This window comes from Cervus elaphus, chromosome 20, assembly GCF_910594005.1.
Source record: "Cervus elaphus chromosome 20, mCerEla1.1, whole genome shotgun sequence".
In the NCBI taxonomy this organism is placed as follows: domain Eukaryota; kingdom Metazoa; phylum Chordata; class Mammalia; order Artiodactyla; family Cervidae; genus Cervus; species Cervus elaphus.
Window position 1 is genome coordinate 24,238,988 of NC_057834.1, and position 17,753 is coordinate 24,256,740.

Consider the following 17,753-nt stretch of genomic DNA (forward strand, 5'->3'; position numbering starts at 1 on the left):
ACAGCCAAGACATGAAAACAGCCTAAATGTCCATCAACAGACGAATGGATGAAGAAGTGGTACCTGTATACAATTAGTTCAGTCGCTCAGTCGTGTCCGACTCTTTGCAACCCCATGAATCGCAGCACACCAGGCCTCCCTGTCCATCACAAACTCCCAAAGTTTGCTCAAACTCATGCCCATCGAGTCGATGATGCCATCCAGCCATCTCATCCTCTGTCGTCCCCTTCTCCTCCTGCCCCCAATCCCTCCCAGCATCAGGGTCTTTTCCAACGAGTCAACTCTTCGCATGAGGTGGCCAAAGTATTGGAGTTTCAGCATCAGTCCTTCCAATGAACACCCAGGACTGATCTCCTTTAGGATGGACTGGTTGGATCTCCTTGCAGTCCAAGGGACTCTCAAGAGTCTTCTTCAACACCACAGTTCAGAAGCATCAATTCTTCGGCGCTCAGCTTTCCTCACAGTCCAACTCTCACATCCATACATGACCTCTGGAAAAACCATAGCCTTGACTAGACAGACCTTTGTTGGCAAAGTAATGTCTCTGCTTTTTAATATGCTATCTAGGTCGGTCATAGCTTTCCTTCCAAGGAGTAAGCGTCTTTTAATTTCATGGCTGCAGTCACCATCTGCAGTGATTTTGGAGCCCTAAAAAATAAAGTCTGTCACTGTTTCCACTGTTTCCCCATCTATTTCCCATGAGGTGATGGGACCAGATGCCATATATACAATTGCTCAGCCATAAAACAGAATGAAATAATGCCATTTGTGGCCACACAGATGGATTTAGAGATTATCTTACTAAGTGAAATAAATCAGAGAAAGACAGATATCATGTGATATCACTTATATGTGAAAGAAAGTGAAAGTGAAGTCTGACTCTTTGCGACCTGATGGACTGTAGCCTACCAGGCTCCTCCGTCCATGGCATTTCCCAGACAAGAGTACTGGAGTGGGTTGCCACTTCCTTCTCCAGGGGATCTTCCCGACCTAGGGATTGAAATCGGGTCTCCCACATTTTAGGCAGACGCTTTACTGTCTGAGCCACAAGGGAAGCCCACTTATGCGTGGAATCTAATAAAATGATATGAGGGGCGCTTATTTACAAAACAAAACAGACTCACAGATTTAGAAAACAAACATGGTTGCCAAAGGGGAAATGCAGGGAAAGGGATAAATTAGGAGGCTGAGATTAGCATATACACACTACTATATATAAGATAGTCAACAAAAACCTACAGTATAGCATAGTAACTTAAATGGGAAAAGAACCTGAAAAAGAATAGATATATGTATATGTATAACTGAATCATTCTGAAACTAACACATTTTAAATCAACTATACTCCAATATAAAATAAAATTTTTTTTAAAAGAAAGAAAAAGATATATTATACAAGCAATGGAAGCTCATTATAAAAACTTATACATATTTTACATTATGCTCATTGCAATAATATGTACATAACATACAATAATGTATGACATAAAATTATTACTTCCATTTAGTCTAATCTAGAAAATCTTGCTATGCTCATCACATCAGTTCAAAGCAGGATGAAGAGGGTCCCTATCCTTTGGTGTATATAAGGGAGAACAGACATAAAGCAATGGTGATTACATAGTGATTAGAGTTCATAATGGGAGCCCTATCAGATCTTAATCTCATCTGAAGGGTCAGAGGAGGCCTCTATGAAGAGCAGAGAACAAAATAAAAATCGTTCATAATCTCACCAGCTGGAAATAATAGCACTTTGATTTGAGATTATTTTCTTCCAATCCTTTCATATATACTTTCTCCAGCTTCATCCCCTGAAACTCAGCATGATAGTCTCTGGTTACTCATTCTCTATAACATGCTATTCCTTCTATCCTAGAATTTCATACCTTGGCAATTTTTCTGGAACACTGTTTACATGTGATAGTAACATATGATACTAAGAAAGGGTTTATGACCAAAGCAAGTTCAGCATGAGTTAGAGTTTCTGACGTGCTGACATCACCGGACACCTCTAACACGGGGTTATGGTATTAATGGCCCCATTTTCTAAGCCAATTGGGTTTTTATATTTTTAAGAGGCATCTTGAAGGAACGCAAAGCTATTCTGAGAAATACTCTATGAACCTGGACATGTTTCAGGGGTGTATGGCTCTTAACAGAGTCCCACTATTTTAGAACATGAAACTCAATCTGTGTGTTGAATGTACCCAGCACATTTCAGACAGATCAAGGTGGAAAGCCCCAGGCTCTTGCCAGGCTCTTCCCACTTCTCAGAGCCCAGCTTGGAGCTCCTGGCCTTGTTTAGGGTAGGGAACATGTGGCAGCCTAGGCCAGAGTCAGCACTTTCCTTCCCGTTTCTCAAAACAAACAATGGACATTAGAAGCTACTCTTGGATTAACCAGTGCACACACATTGCCACAAGACCTGTTTGGATTCTGGTTTGGAGCTCCCGAGTCCCTTTCCCTCTGGAAAAGACCCAATAGTTCTTGAAGTCTGACCAAAATGAATGTTTCTTCTGCAATGACACCTCGTGGTCAAGAAGGGGAACACATAGGACAGTAGGGTTTCCACATTGCCTCTGCTGCAGCTAGGGAGCAGTTTCCCTCCAGAGCAGCCCAGGTCAGTAAGAGACACTGATGTCAAATTGGCAAGGTTTGACTTTTCTGCCCCCTATCCCACCATCTCCCTGATCCCATGGTTTGTCAACAAGCTCAAACTGCCTTCAACAAGCCCGGCTGCTGGGAGCAACGTCCACGCCCACCCTTCAGAAAGCATGTGGGAGTGTGTGTGCGCACTGTGCCAGCCGTGTCCAACTCGTGTGACCCCATGAGCTGCAACCCGCCCGCCTCCTCTGTCCATGGGATTCTCCAGGCAAGAATGCTGGAGTAGGCTGCCACTTCCTCCTCCAGGGGATCTTCCTGACCCAGGGATCAAACCTGGGTCTCCTGTGTCTCTTGCATCGGCAGGTGGGTTCTTTTATCACTGAACCACCTGGGAAGCCCACCCTTCAGAACATCCTCCCCTAAAGTGCTCCCGCCCCTAGAATCACTTCTCCTGCCTTCCTTACTATGCAGATTCCTACTCCTTCAGTGCATGAAACTCAGCTGACTGACAGAGTTTACAAGGAAGTTCAGAGGTATCACATACGTGATTGCCTCTTACACTCTCCACAGTCTTTGGGGAAGGCTGTATAATGATCATCCCAATCTTGCAGATGAAGATACTAACAGTCTGAGAGGCCAGGAGTGACAGAGGAAGCCAGAACTCAAACCCTCATTTGTTGATTCCAGATTCCCTGTCCTTTTAATGCTGGCTTATTCCCGCTGATCGAAATTAAAGGAAACAATCTCTAATGTTGAGAATTCTCTCTTTAGATGTAGAAGGTTGAGGAACTCTGCTCCCCAGATTGCCTACTGTGGATTGTTTCAAAATATTTTAAAAGTCAGAAACGGGTTTCAATTGACCCACAGAAGATGACATGATAGACTCTCTGGCTTCTAACAAGCAGAGGAATCTTTCACAGGAGAGCTGTGAGTCGGGTCCCCACATCCTACAGGGCAGGGGCCAGCCTCCCTAGTCCGATACGCAGGCCCTACATCATCTCTCATCTCAGCTTCTCTTCAGTGGTATCTCCCATCCTTCCTGCAGGCACAGTTCCTAAGCTTTCTCCACACTTAGCCTACTTATTCTTAAGGAACCAGCTCAGACAACAGCTAATCATTCTACCAGGCACTTGGTCTCAGTATTTTATATGTACTTTTATTTAAACTTCACAATAGGACTTCCCTAACTCCACACTCCCAATGCAAGGGGCATGGGTTTGATCCCTGGTTGAGGAACTAAGATCTCACAGGCTGCAAAAAGAAGCCAAAAAAAAAAAAAACTTCACAATATCCCTATGAAATAAATACTATTTTGTGCCCATTTTACAGATGTACAAATGAAGGCAAAGAGAGACTAGCTTGCCAAGGTCACACAGCTAACAAGCCAGGATTCAAGTCCATGCATGCTCCTAACCACCATGCTCTCCTGCCTATTCAAGTGTCTCCTCCTTGAAGAAACCTTCTTTGACCCCTCTGGATTCTAGCACCACTGGATACAACCTATGGCAGCATTTCCCATCTTGTTACCCTCTGCTAGCTTCACTGACAGGTGGGTCAGTGGTAAAGAATCTGCCTGCCAATGCAGGAGAGGTAAGAGACAGAGGTTTGGTCCCTGGATCAGGAAGATCCCCTGGAGAAGGAAATGGCAACCCACTCCAGTATTCTTGCCTGGAAAATCCCATGGACAGAGGACTCTGGTGGGCTACAGTCCATGGGGTCACAAAAAGTTAATTGAGTGACTGAGCATGCACTCATGCAACCCTCTGCTCTACACACTCTGCTGGAAGGTCAGGTCAACCGGTGTCTGTGGCTGGCCTGTGACCATCTATGGAATCCCTGGGCTGTTCACAGCCCGGAGGCAGGAGGTCATACAGCCAGAGGAGAGCTGCCAACCAGTTTGGACACACTCAAGAAAAACTTGCCAGCCAGAAATATGTAAACAAATCCAGAAGCTTGTTGAAATCCATAATACATCTTCTATTTTATGTTCAATAGATTGGGTTCTACTAATTCTTTTTTTTTTTCTTTAACTTTCCAGAAGTTCTTGTTTTACCCCCAAACTAATGGTAGAGTGCTCAAGTTCCCCTCATTTGGCAGGAGTCCCTATCTGTGCCCTCACTTGGAGGGACTTGCTCTCCCATCTCATCTCCTCAGACCTGTTGTCTGTACCCACTGCTCCACCACCCACTTCCTTTCTGCCCACACTGGACAGAAAGTCTTCCCAGAAGTTAATCCAATGGGACTTCCCAGACCCTGTCTTTCTTGATCTTCAGCAGTGGTGGGTGCAGCTGGCTAAGCAGCTGGTGGAAACAGGGCCCAGGGATTCCACTGGGGTTTTCCCACACTAGTCGACTCCAAGGTAATGGCAGCGGGATGTTTATACAGCTCCTTTTTTCTTTCCAGTTTGTTTCCTGATCGAAAGGTCAAATACTAAACTGCCTGGTACAAAACCAGTCTCCTGGCAACCACAGCAGACTCTACCATTTCCTTCCCTGAGAATGTGGGAATCTCATAGCAGACCCAGTTGTGTAGTGGGGACCATACAATGGGGTTGAGTTTGGGGGTGGGAAGCAGAGCAGTCCGAGATGTATCTGCCTAGATAAGGGATGGAAATAGAAACTTCTCCGCCCTTAAGTGGAGCCACAGAGTTAGACCAGAGGACTTAAATGTATACTTTAGGACATAATCATAATCAAAACTAAAATCCCACCAGTGCCTGTGCAGCGACTGGTTACTGCTACATGCTTGCTTGAGAGAATTCAGTTATGGGGAATAAAGAAAACAAGTTAACATGCACGATGTAACTATCTGTCACAATAACCTATGAGGTAGGCACTATTATGAGAAAAATGCTGCTTAGAGAGATGGTCCGAGATAATCCAGTGCAAAATGCAGGGGGGAAGGGCAACCTTCAGGGGCATCTGACTGGTCAGCCCAGGGTCTCCTCTGGCAATGCTAACCACACCAGCGGCACCTCGATGTGGGGGGCTGGCCTTCCTTGCAGACCTTTTTACCTGGTGTGACTTGACGCTCTTGGTGCAGGACATTGTAGCTCTTCCAGCTGTACTGAGGGGCTGGGGAGCCCTCCTTTGACTGGCAGGTCAGCTGGATGTCGTTCCCAATGACGGTCTCTCCCTGGATGCTGCAGTCTGGCTTGGAGGGCGGCACTGTGTGGGGAGAGCCGAAGGGAAGCCGTGAATGGGTTGGGGCTTGGTGACAGCCGCTCCCTCGCCCCAGACACACATGCACTGCCTTGTTTGTTCACAGGCAGAGAAATGTAAAAACCTTGCTTAGCTCACTCGCCTGAGAAAACAGTCTGCAGGCTGGATTTGGCTGTAGTTTGCCTACCCTTGGTTTCAGTGAAAACCTCTCTCCCTGAAACCCTTCAATGCTAACTTCTTAGGAATGTTCCCTTCAGTTAAGCAGTACCCTCTTCCTGTGCTTTGCTGATGAAATGGAATGACCACAAGTGACTGGGTGATGGAAGAGACCCCTGGCGGCAGTGGGATTATGTGCAGGGCAGAGAAAGAGGGCTGTGGAGATGGAGGGGACAGAAAGGAGCAGACACACACAAAAAAGAAGCCCGCAGATAGAAGGTGGCGGAAACTAACAGGCCACCCTCAACGCACAAGCCTAACCTGACCTCTTAGAACTCCTGAAGCCCTCAAGCCGTTCACTCAACACTGTAAATTACCATACCACTGTGTACAGTGGTTTGTTCTACAAAAATACTGTATTCCTGACTCTGCTGGGCATGGAGATGAGTGTGTGAGTTTTTGTGTTTAAGGAATCCAGTGGGGGCAAAAAAAAAAAAAAAAAAAAAGCATGGAGACATGCATGGAGACATAGTGTGTGAGTTTTTGTGTTTAAGGAATCCAGTGGGGGAAAAAAAAAAAGCAATGACCAGGCAGGACGCAACAATGCTGGGACAGGAAAGGCATGACAAAAGCATGACCCAATCATGAAGCCGCAGTGGAGGTGGTGGGAGGGGCTGGAGAAAGAGAGGGAGCGGCGCTCCAGCTGGAGGGAGCAGCCTGTGCAAAGGCCCTGAGGCAAGACTTCAGGTAGTGCCCTTCTTGAGGAGAAGAAGAGGACACCCAGCGGAAAGTACTACTGCTGACTTCCCCAGGGGCACGTCTGTCCATTCTGCTTGCTTCTTTATATGCCCCCCTTGGATGGTTTGCTCGCCCCAGTAAAGAATGCTGCCCTTTCCACAATTCAGACTGCACAGGTGCATAGTCACAGGGCGTGGAGGGTGAATTCCCATCTCTGCTTGGCCCAGAGCTGCTGGGAGAAGCTATCCAGGATGCGCTTCTCCCCTCTAGCCTCACATTTGCTCTGGTATTTGCTCTCCGACAAAGGCAGGTGGTTGCTGGGTGTGCCCCCTCATTTCCTGTTGTCTTGGTGAGGGGCAGTCAGGCGTGGAGCAGCATGGGGCAAATCAAAGGCATTTCCCATTGCCACCCTAAACCTAAAAGGCCCTAGGTTCAAGAACAGGACTCAGGTATCCATGCCCAGACCCCAGAGACTGAAGCAGCCTGGGGAAGAAAAGGCTGCTACCCACCGCTACTCTCACAAACAGCCCTCTGCCCTCCCTGCTGGCCCAGCCAGCAGGTATCTGCAGGACAGAGAAAGTGAGCATCACTTCTGAGGAGACTGGCTCTGGTCAGAGCTGTTCCTGAGCCAAGTTTTATCTCTTGAGCTCTCTAGAGGTCCAGGAACATCCCTCCCTACCAGTAAAAACTCTCATCCTTGCTTCCCAGGTACTCCTTTAACAGGATCCTAACCTTTTATCCCACAAAAGAGACTGGCCACAAACACAATACCATCTTCGAAGTCTCTCATTGACTCAGAGCCATGCTAAGGGTTCATGACTAGTAGCCAGAATATGCTGAACATATCCAGTGACTAGCTTTCTTATGCCACGGTTTGCTGAGGGAAAATTATTAAAAACAAATCCCTAATCCACCCTAGAGGCAGCAGTAGAAATAACGGCAAACAAGGGACTAACCACTTCCTAGGAGACCCACCCTATGAAGGAATGTGTTAGGGTCGTTTCCCCAGGCCCTAAGCCGCAGCCCTCAAACTGCTTTCCCACCTCAGCTCACCCTACGCACCCCCAGGCCTCACCCTGTCCAGCCCCTCCCCAAAACTGCCCTCCGCAGCCCTCACCATCAAGAACAACTAGGACCTAGAATCATACAGATCTAGTTCAAACAGCCCTTCCACCCGCTGAAGGGGGATGTAGGACTCTCGTAGATCTTGGTTTCTCAGATGGCGCGTCCCAGCTCCTAAATAGATTGTAGATTATACCTGAATATTTATAGAGGGCGGAGTGATGGGAGGGAGCGGGTCCAGGCCTCTCCAAGGCCTGCGACTCCCGCTGCAGACGTCAGGGGGCGCCAGAGGCCGGGAAGACGACCGGTCCAGCCCGGCGGCGCCAGGCCCCGGGTCCCCGGGCCAGGTGACTGCCCCTTGGTGACCAAGACGGTTCCCCTCCTTCCGGAAGCTCCGTGCTCGCCTCAGTTTACTGTGAGGTCACGCAGCCTGAGTGGACAACCCCATATAATTCAAAAGCTTTTCTGCCTAAAATCAGCCCAGCAGCAAGCCGTTTGGAAATAAAACTTGTAAAAATCTTTTTTCCTGGGTTTACTTAACATATAGCACCAATTATCTTTCTTTTTAAAGCATAACAGTCTTTTCACCGAGTTTCATAATCTCAGATTAAATTTGTAGTCTTTGCCCTTGGAGTTCAACTAATTCATCTCTTAAAGTGCAGCTGGTCCTAAGAGAGGAGGGGGTGGAAATCCGGACATTCTCACTTGAGTCGGGCCCGGCCCGCTGCCCTGCCTGAAACCAGCTTGCTACCAGAAAACCAAAGCTGTTAAATACGGAAGCCAGAGAAGCCAGAATCAGCCGGAGAAGGACCAGGGGGGAGCAGAGTGAGGGACTCAGCTGGGGGTGAACCAGGATAAGGGGAGGCGGTGAGGGAGGGCAGACAGTGCAGAAGAGGAACTGGAGGAAAATGCTCCTTTCCCTGGCTGGGTAATATCTCTCTCGGGAGATAATGCAGATAAAATTAAGCGCTGTGAACACAAAACGGTTTAATGCAGCATTAATTATAATAGCTTAAATTGGAAACAGTGTCCAGTTCTAGGACAGAGGACTCAGCATTCCCTTGCTGAAGTGGCATGAAGCTTAAAGAACAGCAAGTGCCAAGACAGCAGGTAATGAAATGAAAAGAGAGAAGTTCCTGTGGTTAGGTTACAAATTCAGTTATGTACGGAAATAAGTATGTGGATAGGAGCTGGAAGAAAACATGGAGAAATAAAACCCAAAGATGTAGGTGAATGTTTGTCTTTTTTTGTTCCACCTTTCTTTAAATTAGTATTTTTTTAAGAGGCAAGGGGTCACCAAACACAGCTATTTGTTTATTTGTGTTAGGACTAAGGTCCTTGTAGCGGGAGAACAAGAACAGGACAGCAGAGCAGAAGCAGGCTTCTTTCTAACAGTCTGGTGCATTAGAGAGTTTGACATGAGGAGCCCTTCACAAACGGGCAGACTCTTGATTCCACAGAGCCAGTAGAAAGACACATCATGGCACTCCACCTCGTCTGGGTCAACTGAAACACCGCTGTAAAAATGCCGTAAGATAACAAAATGTGACGGTGTCAGCCTTGTCCAGGAGATGAGGGGAGGTGTTCCTACAGCTCTAAGACCATCAAAGCTCCCCATGAAAGCTCCCCATGAAGTAAATATCCATGTACTCAGAGGGCTGTGGGGCTTCAGTGTCCCAGACCTAGGTTAAGACCTTCGATGTGGAAGAGCAGCTACAGAACCTCAGTTTTCAGTGAGTGATGCTTCCAAGGTGGGCATGTCCTGTGGACAGTGGGCACACCCATGGCTCGCACTGCTCTGCCTCTCCAACCTTCTTTCCTTGGCACGGGTACAGGAAGGGCAAGGCACAAGTTAATGCAATGACACCATAAAACGTAACTGGCAAGCTTACATCTGCCATGGAGTGAAAGAGAGGGTATGCTGAAAAGCTGTCAGCGTTGAAGAGTTTGGGAATCACCCGGAATTGGAAGGCTTGATGGTTGGGAACGGTGAAGGGATTGAGCAGCCCTGTTTCCACCAAAGCTTGGACACTTTCTAGTGGTCATTTAACCGCTTGGGTCTCAGTGTTCCCTTCTATCAAATATGAATGTTAATACCCACTTTCACAGATGTATTGCAAAGAGGAAATGAGATCATATCCATACAGGACTTACTGAGATGCCTGGCACATAGCCAACAGACGCTCAAAAAAGGATAGTTGTTATGACTGTGAACTTGGTGTTATCTAATTAAAAGACGCTTACTCTTTGGAAGGAAAGCTATGACCAACCTAGACAGCATATTAAAAAGCAGAGACATTACTTTGCCAACAAAGGTCCATCTAGTCAAGTCTATGGTTTTTCCAGTGGTCATGTATGGATGTGAGAGTTGGACTATAAAGAAAGCTAAGCGCTGAAGAACTGATGCTTTTGAACTGTGGTGCTGGAGAAGACTCTTGAGAGTCCCTTGGACAGCAAGGAGATCCAACCAGTCCATCCTAAAGGAGATGAGTCCTGGGTGTTCATTGGAAGGACTGATGCTGAAGCTGAACTCCAGTACTTTGGTCATCTGATGCGAAGAACTGATTCATCTCAAAAGACCCTGGTGCTAGGAAAGATTGAAGGCAGGAGAAGAAGGGGATGACAGAGGATGAGATGGTTGGATGGCATCACTGAGTTGATGGACATGAGTTTGAGTAAGCTCTGGGAGTTGGTGATGGACAGGGAAGCCTGGTGTGCTGCAGTCCATGGGGTCACAAAGAGTTGGACATGACTGAGCGACTGAACTGACTGATACAGGCAAAGGTCATTGCAATTTGATGGTAGTTTTCCCTCCATTTAAGAGGATCCCCTTGGTTTGCAGAGCAGGAGGACACAGAGATTGGGTATTTGGTTACATGGAATGGGTACAGTTTCCTGCCCTCCCCTTACACAACTAAGTAAGCACATTAGTCTTTATTTGGCCACAGAAAGCCTGGAACCCAGTCATTATAGATTCGTCAATATAGGTCAGAAAAGCTGATATATCATTTTCCTGATATCATTAAAATGTCATTCCATGGCAAATTAATATGTAAATTGAATATAATTCCAACCAACTTTTTTTAAACATAACAATGTGATTTTAATATTAACATGAAAGAATAAATGTGTAAAACTGATTTGGAAAAGTTTAATAAGAGAAGATATTACACAGTGCCAGATTTTAAAAGCCATGCACACAAATACTGATAACTAAATATGTATGTGTGCATGTGTGTTTGTATCTCCACACGGACTACAGACATACTATAATCACAACAATGTGATATTGGCATAGGAGAATAAATGAAATAAGGAGTAAAAAACAGCTGTGTATATGTAACAATTTAACTTGTGACAAACCTGGCATTCCAGTGGGAAAATAATTGTTTCTTTGGTGTAATAAATGATGTTGATGTAATTGGCTATCCATTTGGAAAAAAACAAAGACCCTTAGTATCCTATGTTCAAAAATAAATTCCTGATGAAACAAAGATCTAAGGGTAAAAAAACGAGACTTACAGACATAAGAAAAGAACATTAAGTTCATTTTTATAACCCCAAAGGTGGCGTGGGAGATCTTGTACAAGACAAGAGTCCCCAAATCCAGAGCAAAAGACATCAATAGGATATGGAGGGGGGGTACTTCTCCTGTGTCTCAGAATGTCCACTAAAATCTTCAGGTTGAGGCTCTGAATGGTTAGTATCCTCAGTGCTAAGGAGAGGAGTGACCTTCCCAGTAGTGAATTTTCCAATTATCAGTTACCCTCCTGCTTCCCATTTAAGAGAAGACTAGAGATTCATCAGAGAGATTTCTTTAAAGAAGATTGTCAGAAATAGGGACCATGAGCATCTCTCCTCCTTCTCTTGGTGGAAGGTAAGGAGGCATTTCCCCGCATTTCGTTCCCAGCCAGGGAGGAACCACGAGAATACCATGTGGAGATAGCGGTTTTCTACTGTCGGGAACTGGCACCTCTCACTTGTCGCTGAGGCTTATAAAGAGTCAGAAAGTTCCTGCAGCCTACTCCTGGAACGTGATGATGGAAGGGCTGTATAGATGTCCTTGGGTATCTGAGGAACCATCTGGGGGCACATTCAGGTCCTAGCACTTGTTCAGAGAAGCTGGCTGGAGCAGACTGCAGTGGCAAGGCGAGGAGAGCATGCAGCAGTGAGAAGGAACTGCCTTTCCAGGTGCAGGCTTTAGCAGAATAAGGATGGAGGTGTGTTCTTGTCACACTGAAAGGATTTGGCCCCAGAGAGCTGTTGGCTGGGTCAAGGGGAGCCCAGAGTGGACAGTGAAGAGTAAGAGCAAGTTACCATAATCAGGGGAAGGTGGGAAAGGGTGAAAGATGTGAAAATCTGGCCTGCAGGTGTGCAAAATACTTGTGTCAGGTGGGTCCCTTGGTGGGGCCAGTGCTGAGAACCCTCTCACGCACCCCACAGAAGAGGCAGCAGTGGGATGTCTGCTCTGATTGGGATCACGGGATAGCAAGAGAGGACGGTAAGGGGCCTGGCTAGGTGGTCACGGCTTTGCTTTCCCCTTTAACACTTGGCCATGACCTCAGAGTCACAGAGGTGAGAGTGGGAGGAAGGGAACAAGGAGAATAAGGAAACAGACCCAGCCTTTAATCCACTGCTGGTCTCCTCACCTTAGGGGGTCAGCGGCAAGTTCAGGAGAGATGTGAAGCTTATCCAGGCTTCCTAGGTGGTGCTAGTGGTAAAGAACCTGCCTGCCAAGGCAGAAGACATAACAGGTGAGAGTTGGGCCCCTGGGCTGGGAGGATCCCTGGAGCAGGGTATGGCAACCCACTCCAGTATTCTTGCCTGGAGAGTCCCGTGAACAGAGGAGCCTGGTGGGCTATGGTCCAAAAGGTCGCAGAGAGTCAGACACAACTGAAGTGACTTTACATGGATGTGAAACTTGAACTGAACAGATTTTTTTTTTTCACCTAGTCAATTAACAAAATTTATAAAAAAAAAATAAGCTTCCCTTGTGGCTCAACTGGTAAAGAATCTGCCTGCAATGTGGGAGACCTGGGTTCAATCCCTGGGTTGGGAAGAACCCTGGAGAAGGCAAAGGCTACCCACTCCAGTATTCTGGCCTGGAGAATTCCATGGAATTCCATGGGGTCACAAAGAGTTGAACATGACTGAGCAACTTTCACAGGAAAATTAAGAAGATTGTTAACATTCAATTCTGGTAAGAATATAGGAAAATAAGCATGATCACATAATGTTCATGGCAATAGTAAGTTGCTTGGGAGAAAGTAATTTGCCAGTATGGAGTAACTTTTAATGAAGGCAAAGTCTTTGATCTAGAAATCCTTCTTTTTAAATTTTTTTTCCTTGATGCCTAATGATGTTGAGCAAATAGAAATCCTGCTTTTAAGAATCTATCCAACAGAAACAAAGATAACACAGTAAAAGAATATGCATATACATATATATGTATATACATATACATACATATATATATATACACATATACATACATATATATTGTTTGTACAGAAGAATGGAAACAGCTTGAGAATGCTCATCAGTATGGGCCACTGGAATAATCATAGTACATTCATGCAAGGGAATATATTATATTAATAGGTATATTTGTATGTAATGATCTGGAGAAATTTACATGAAACATTAAGAAAAAGAAAGTTACAAAAAACCTTTATAATATGATCTCTTTTTTTAAGAAAAGGAAAGAAAGAAAAATGAAATGTGTGTGTGTGTGTGTGTGTGTGTCTTGAAAAGACTTGGAGAGGAATCTAGAAGAATGCACACAAGTGCATTCAAAGTGGCCTTGGCCACCTTGTTAGCACGAGGGTGCAAGGAGGAGATGGTTATTCTTTATTCAGGTCTTTATTGTTTAACTCACTACAATGATTCAAAAACCCAGGCAGCCACCTTATGCAATTAAAAATAAAATCCCACTATGTAGTGTAAAGGGGGTAAAATTGAGGAACATGATCCATTTCTTTGGTTTAAAGTATGGCTAAAAAGTATTGCTACCCACCAGTGTGGGGATCATTTCTTAGAGTAGACACAGGCCAGCTCACTGAAGTTTTTCCAACAACTGTTTGACGTTGAGTCAGGTCAATGAAGATTCTAAAAGTAGGTGATTGTTCCAATCATTCCAAATTTATAAACTTCAATAACAAGCTATTTGTGTAAAAAGAATGTTATTGTGGGATATATTTCAGAAACAATAAAACCTGATGAATGGTGTGTTAGAGCCAAGGGCTGGGGAGATGGTGGTGTGAAGGACTTCTACTGATTAGCTGAATTTAGAGCTGGAAAAGATGCCTGACATGTAAGAGTCATGATTTGGCCCTCAGCTTCACGGCAAGGCAGTGAGAATCTTTCCAGTAGGATCTAGGATTTCCATTTTTCTTCTTTTTAGTAAGTTTTCCGTGAAAAAGAGAGGAGCTAGTGTGAAGGAAAGAGCACTGGATGGTGCATGGACAGAATCTCCAGGGCTGACCCCCAGGGACCACTCCAAATCAGCCTTGACCTCTGTCCTGGGGAGCTGTATGCCCGGAGAGAATCGTATTTGGTTCCAGGGGGAGAAGCAGACCCCCAAGCCTCCGGACAGACCAGATGAGGGGAGAAGTCTTAGCTCTTCATCAGGCATTGCTTCCAGTTTTATCTTGCCACCAGGGTGCCTCCTCCTCACACCCCACCCTCCCCAGCCTCTTCCTATCATCCCAGGAAGGAGGAGACACTCACCAAGGACCAAGAGATGGACACGTGACTTGGAGACGCCACCCAGATCTGACAGCAGCGAGACGGAGCACTCATAGGTGCCATTGTCATCCATGGTCAACTGGTCAATGGTGATGGAGGCATCTGACCGCTCAGCATTGTTTGACACTCTAGCACGATTCTGATAAAGTTCACCATAGATATACTCTTTGGTCGAAAATCTCCAGATGAGCACCCCTTCCTGGAAGGAAGAAGAAATACCACTTGGTCTTCAGCTTAAGGCCCTGGCACGATGCTGCAGACTGTCCTGTCTACCCTCACCCACTGTCCCCAGGCCCAGATGTACTGACAAGCCGACCCTGCAGAACAAAGAGCTCTACATGTGGGGCCCATTCATGGATTCCTCTTGTGATCTATAGCACTAAATCCTGGGGCAGGTAGGCACTTCACATCAGAGGCTTTCACTTCTTGTAACCTATGGCACCTCTTACTTACTCCATTTTAGTTCATTGTCTGCTCTCAAACCTTCAGTCAACCAGTATTTATTGAGTATATAAGATGTTCAAGCATTGTGTTGGGCAGTCATCCATGGCTTGCAACCCCCTTTATTTATTTGACTCTTACCTTTGGAATTTGTTTATTCATCAATATATTCATCATTTATCAAATAAAACATGGTACTAGCTAAGATCACTACTTTTGAACCAGACTGCCTCAATTCAAATCCCAGCTCTGCCACATAGTAGTTGTATGATCTTGAGCAAAATATTAGAGGAAAACAACAGAATGGGAAAGACTAGTGATCTCTTCAAGAAAATTAGGGATACCAAGGGAACATTTCATGCAAAGATGGGTACAATAAAGGACGGAAATGGTATGGGCCTAACAGAAGGAGAAGATAATAAGAAGAGGTGGCAAGAATACACGGAAGAACTATACAAAAAAGACCTTCATGACCCAGGTAACCATGATGGTGTGATCACTCACCTAGAGCCAGACATCCTGGAATGCAAAGCCAAATGGACCTTAAGAAGCATCACTACAAACAAATCTAGTGGAGGTGATAGAATTCCAGTTGAGCTATTTCAAATAGTAAAAGATGCTGCTGTTAAAATGCTGCACTCAATATGCCAGCAAATTTGGAAAACTTGGCAATGGCCACAGGACTGGAAAAGGTCAGTTTTCATTTCAGTCCCAAAGAAAGGCAATGCCAAAGAATGTTCAAACTACCGCACAATTGCACTCATCTCACACGCTAGCAAAGTAAAGCTCAAAATTCTCCAAGCCAGGCTTCAATAGTACGTGAACTGTGAACTTCCAGATGTTCAAGCTGGATTTAGAAAAGGCAGAGAAACCAGAGATCAAATTGCCAAAATCTGCTGGATCATTGAAAAAGCAAGAGAGTTCCAGAAAAACAACTACTTCTGCTTTATCGACTACACTAAAGCATTTGACTGTGTGGCTCATAACAAATTGTGGAAAATTTTTCAAGAGATGGGAATAGCAGACCACCTTACCTGACTCCTGAGAAATCTATATGCAGGTCAGGAAGCAACAGTTAGTACTGGACATGGAATAACAGACTGGCTCACAAATCGGAAAAGGAGTATGTCAAGGCTGTATATTGTCACCCTGCTTATTTAACTTATATGCAGAATACATCATGCGAGATATTGGACTAGATGAAGCACAAGCTGGAATCAAGATTGCCAGAAGAGATATCAATAACCTCAGATATGCAGATGACACCACCCTTAAGGCAAAAAGTAAAGGGGAACTAAAAAGCCTCTTGACAAAAGTGTAAGAGGAGAGTGAAAAAGCTTAAAACTGAACATTCAGAAAACTAAGATCATGGAACCCGATCCCATCATTTCATGGCAAATAGATGGGGAAACAATGGAAACCGTGAGAGACTTTATTTTGGGGGGCTCCAAAATCACTGCAGATGGTGACTGCAGCCATGAAATTAAAAGACACTTGCTCCTTGGAAGAAAAGCTATGACCAACCCAGACAGTTTATTAAAAAACAGAGACATTATTTTGCTGACAAAGGTCTGTCTAGTGAAAGCTATGGTTTTTCTAGTAGTCATGTATGAATGTGAGAGTTGGACTATAAAGAAAGTTGATTGCCAAAGAATTGATGCTTTTGAACTGTGGTGTTGGAGAAGACTCTTGAGAGTCCCTTGGACTGCAGGGAAAGCCAACCAGTCAATCCTAAAGGAAGTGTTCTGAAGTCCTGAATATTCATTGGAAGGACTGATGTTGAAGCTGAAATTCCAATACTTTGGCTACCTGATGCGAAGAGCTGACTTATTTGAAAAGACCTTGATGCTGGAAAAAATTGAAAGTGGGAGATGAAGGGGATGACAGAGGATGAGATGGTTGGATGGCATCACTGACTCAATGGACATGAGTTTGAACAAGCTCCAGGAGTTGGTGATGGACAGGGAAGCCTGGCGTGCTGTAGCCCATGGAGTCACAAAGAGTCAGACACAACTGAGCAACTGAACTGAACTGAATTGAGCAAAATATTTGACTTCTTTATGAGTCTATTTCTCCTTCTACAAAGTGGAGATAATGATAACACTTGTATCATAGGATTTTTGTGAGGATTAAAGTAGATAATACATGAAAAGCAAATGGCATTGAGCCATGGGCTTAATGAAGCCACCTCAGGTAAACAAGTAGAGAAATGGCAAGCCCCTAAGCTACTTAATTGAGAAAGTCAGGGAGAGGTCAGAGAGATAAGAGGGGAAGCCAAGATAAGACTATCAGAAAGCCAAGAGAGGGAGATTCCGAGATGGGAAGTGGTTGATAAAGAAAAGCTAGGGAAAAAAAAAAAAGAAAAGCTAGGGAGAAATGAAATAAGATGAGGACAGAATCAGTACATTAAATTTAACAAAAGAGAAGTTGCTGGTAATTACGGTGGAGTGTTAGAGGAGGAAGGCAGACCATGCTGGGTAGGGAAAAGAGTGTGGAGACATAGGGTCAGGTCTGAGGTCTGCACGTACTCTTTATGCAAGTCAGGAAAAGATACTCCAGTTGTTGAACAGACACATATGTGCCAAGCTAATGGTGATCAGGTCCCCTGGGCTGGGTACCCAGATGCATAATTCGCCTGGTTACATGCCACAGCTCTGGTAGGAACAGATGACTCTCAGGAAGCTTGGCTGAGGAAGGGAGGAAGAAGAAAGCAGGAGATGAGGACCTGTCTTGGGCTGTGGATGAGTGTATGGATGTTGGCCTTTCTCAGTTCAACTTTTTCTCTGACCTACTAGTTACAGCTACCCTAAGGCTTCCCATTCCTTGACTCTCCCCCATGTCATC

The 17,753-nt window shown here is 45.2% G+C and overlaps 1 protein-coding gene across 2 annotated transcripts in view; it reads right to left on the reverse strand.

Annotated features, from left to right (window-relative positions):
* Window positions 1–17,753, reverse strand: part of GPA33 (glycoprotein A33) — a 50,685-nt gene that overhangs the window by 13,221 nt on the left and 19,711 nt on the right. For both annotated transcript variants that reach the window (XM_043877369.1, XM_043877368.1), the window contains exons 3-4: window positions 14,451–14,667; window positions 5,619–5,771 (exon numbers count right to left, since the gene is read on the reverse strand). In XM_043877369.1, coding sequence (XP_043733304.1) covers window positions 5,619–5,771; window positions 14,451–14,667 — 370 coding nt within the window. The remainder of the gene's footprint in view (window positions 1–5,618; window positions 5,772–14,450; window positions 14,668–17,753) is intronic.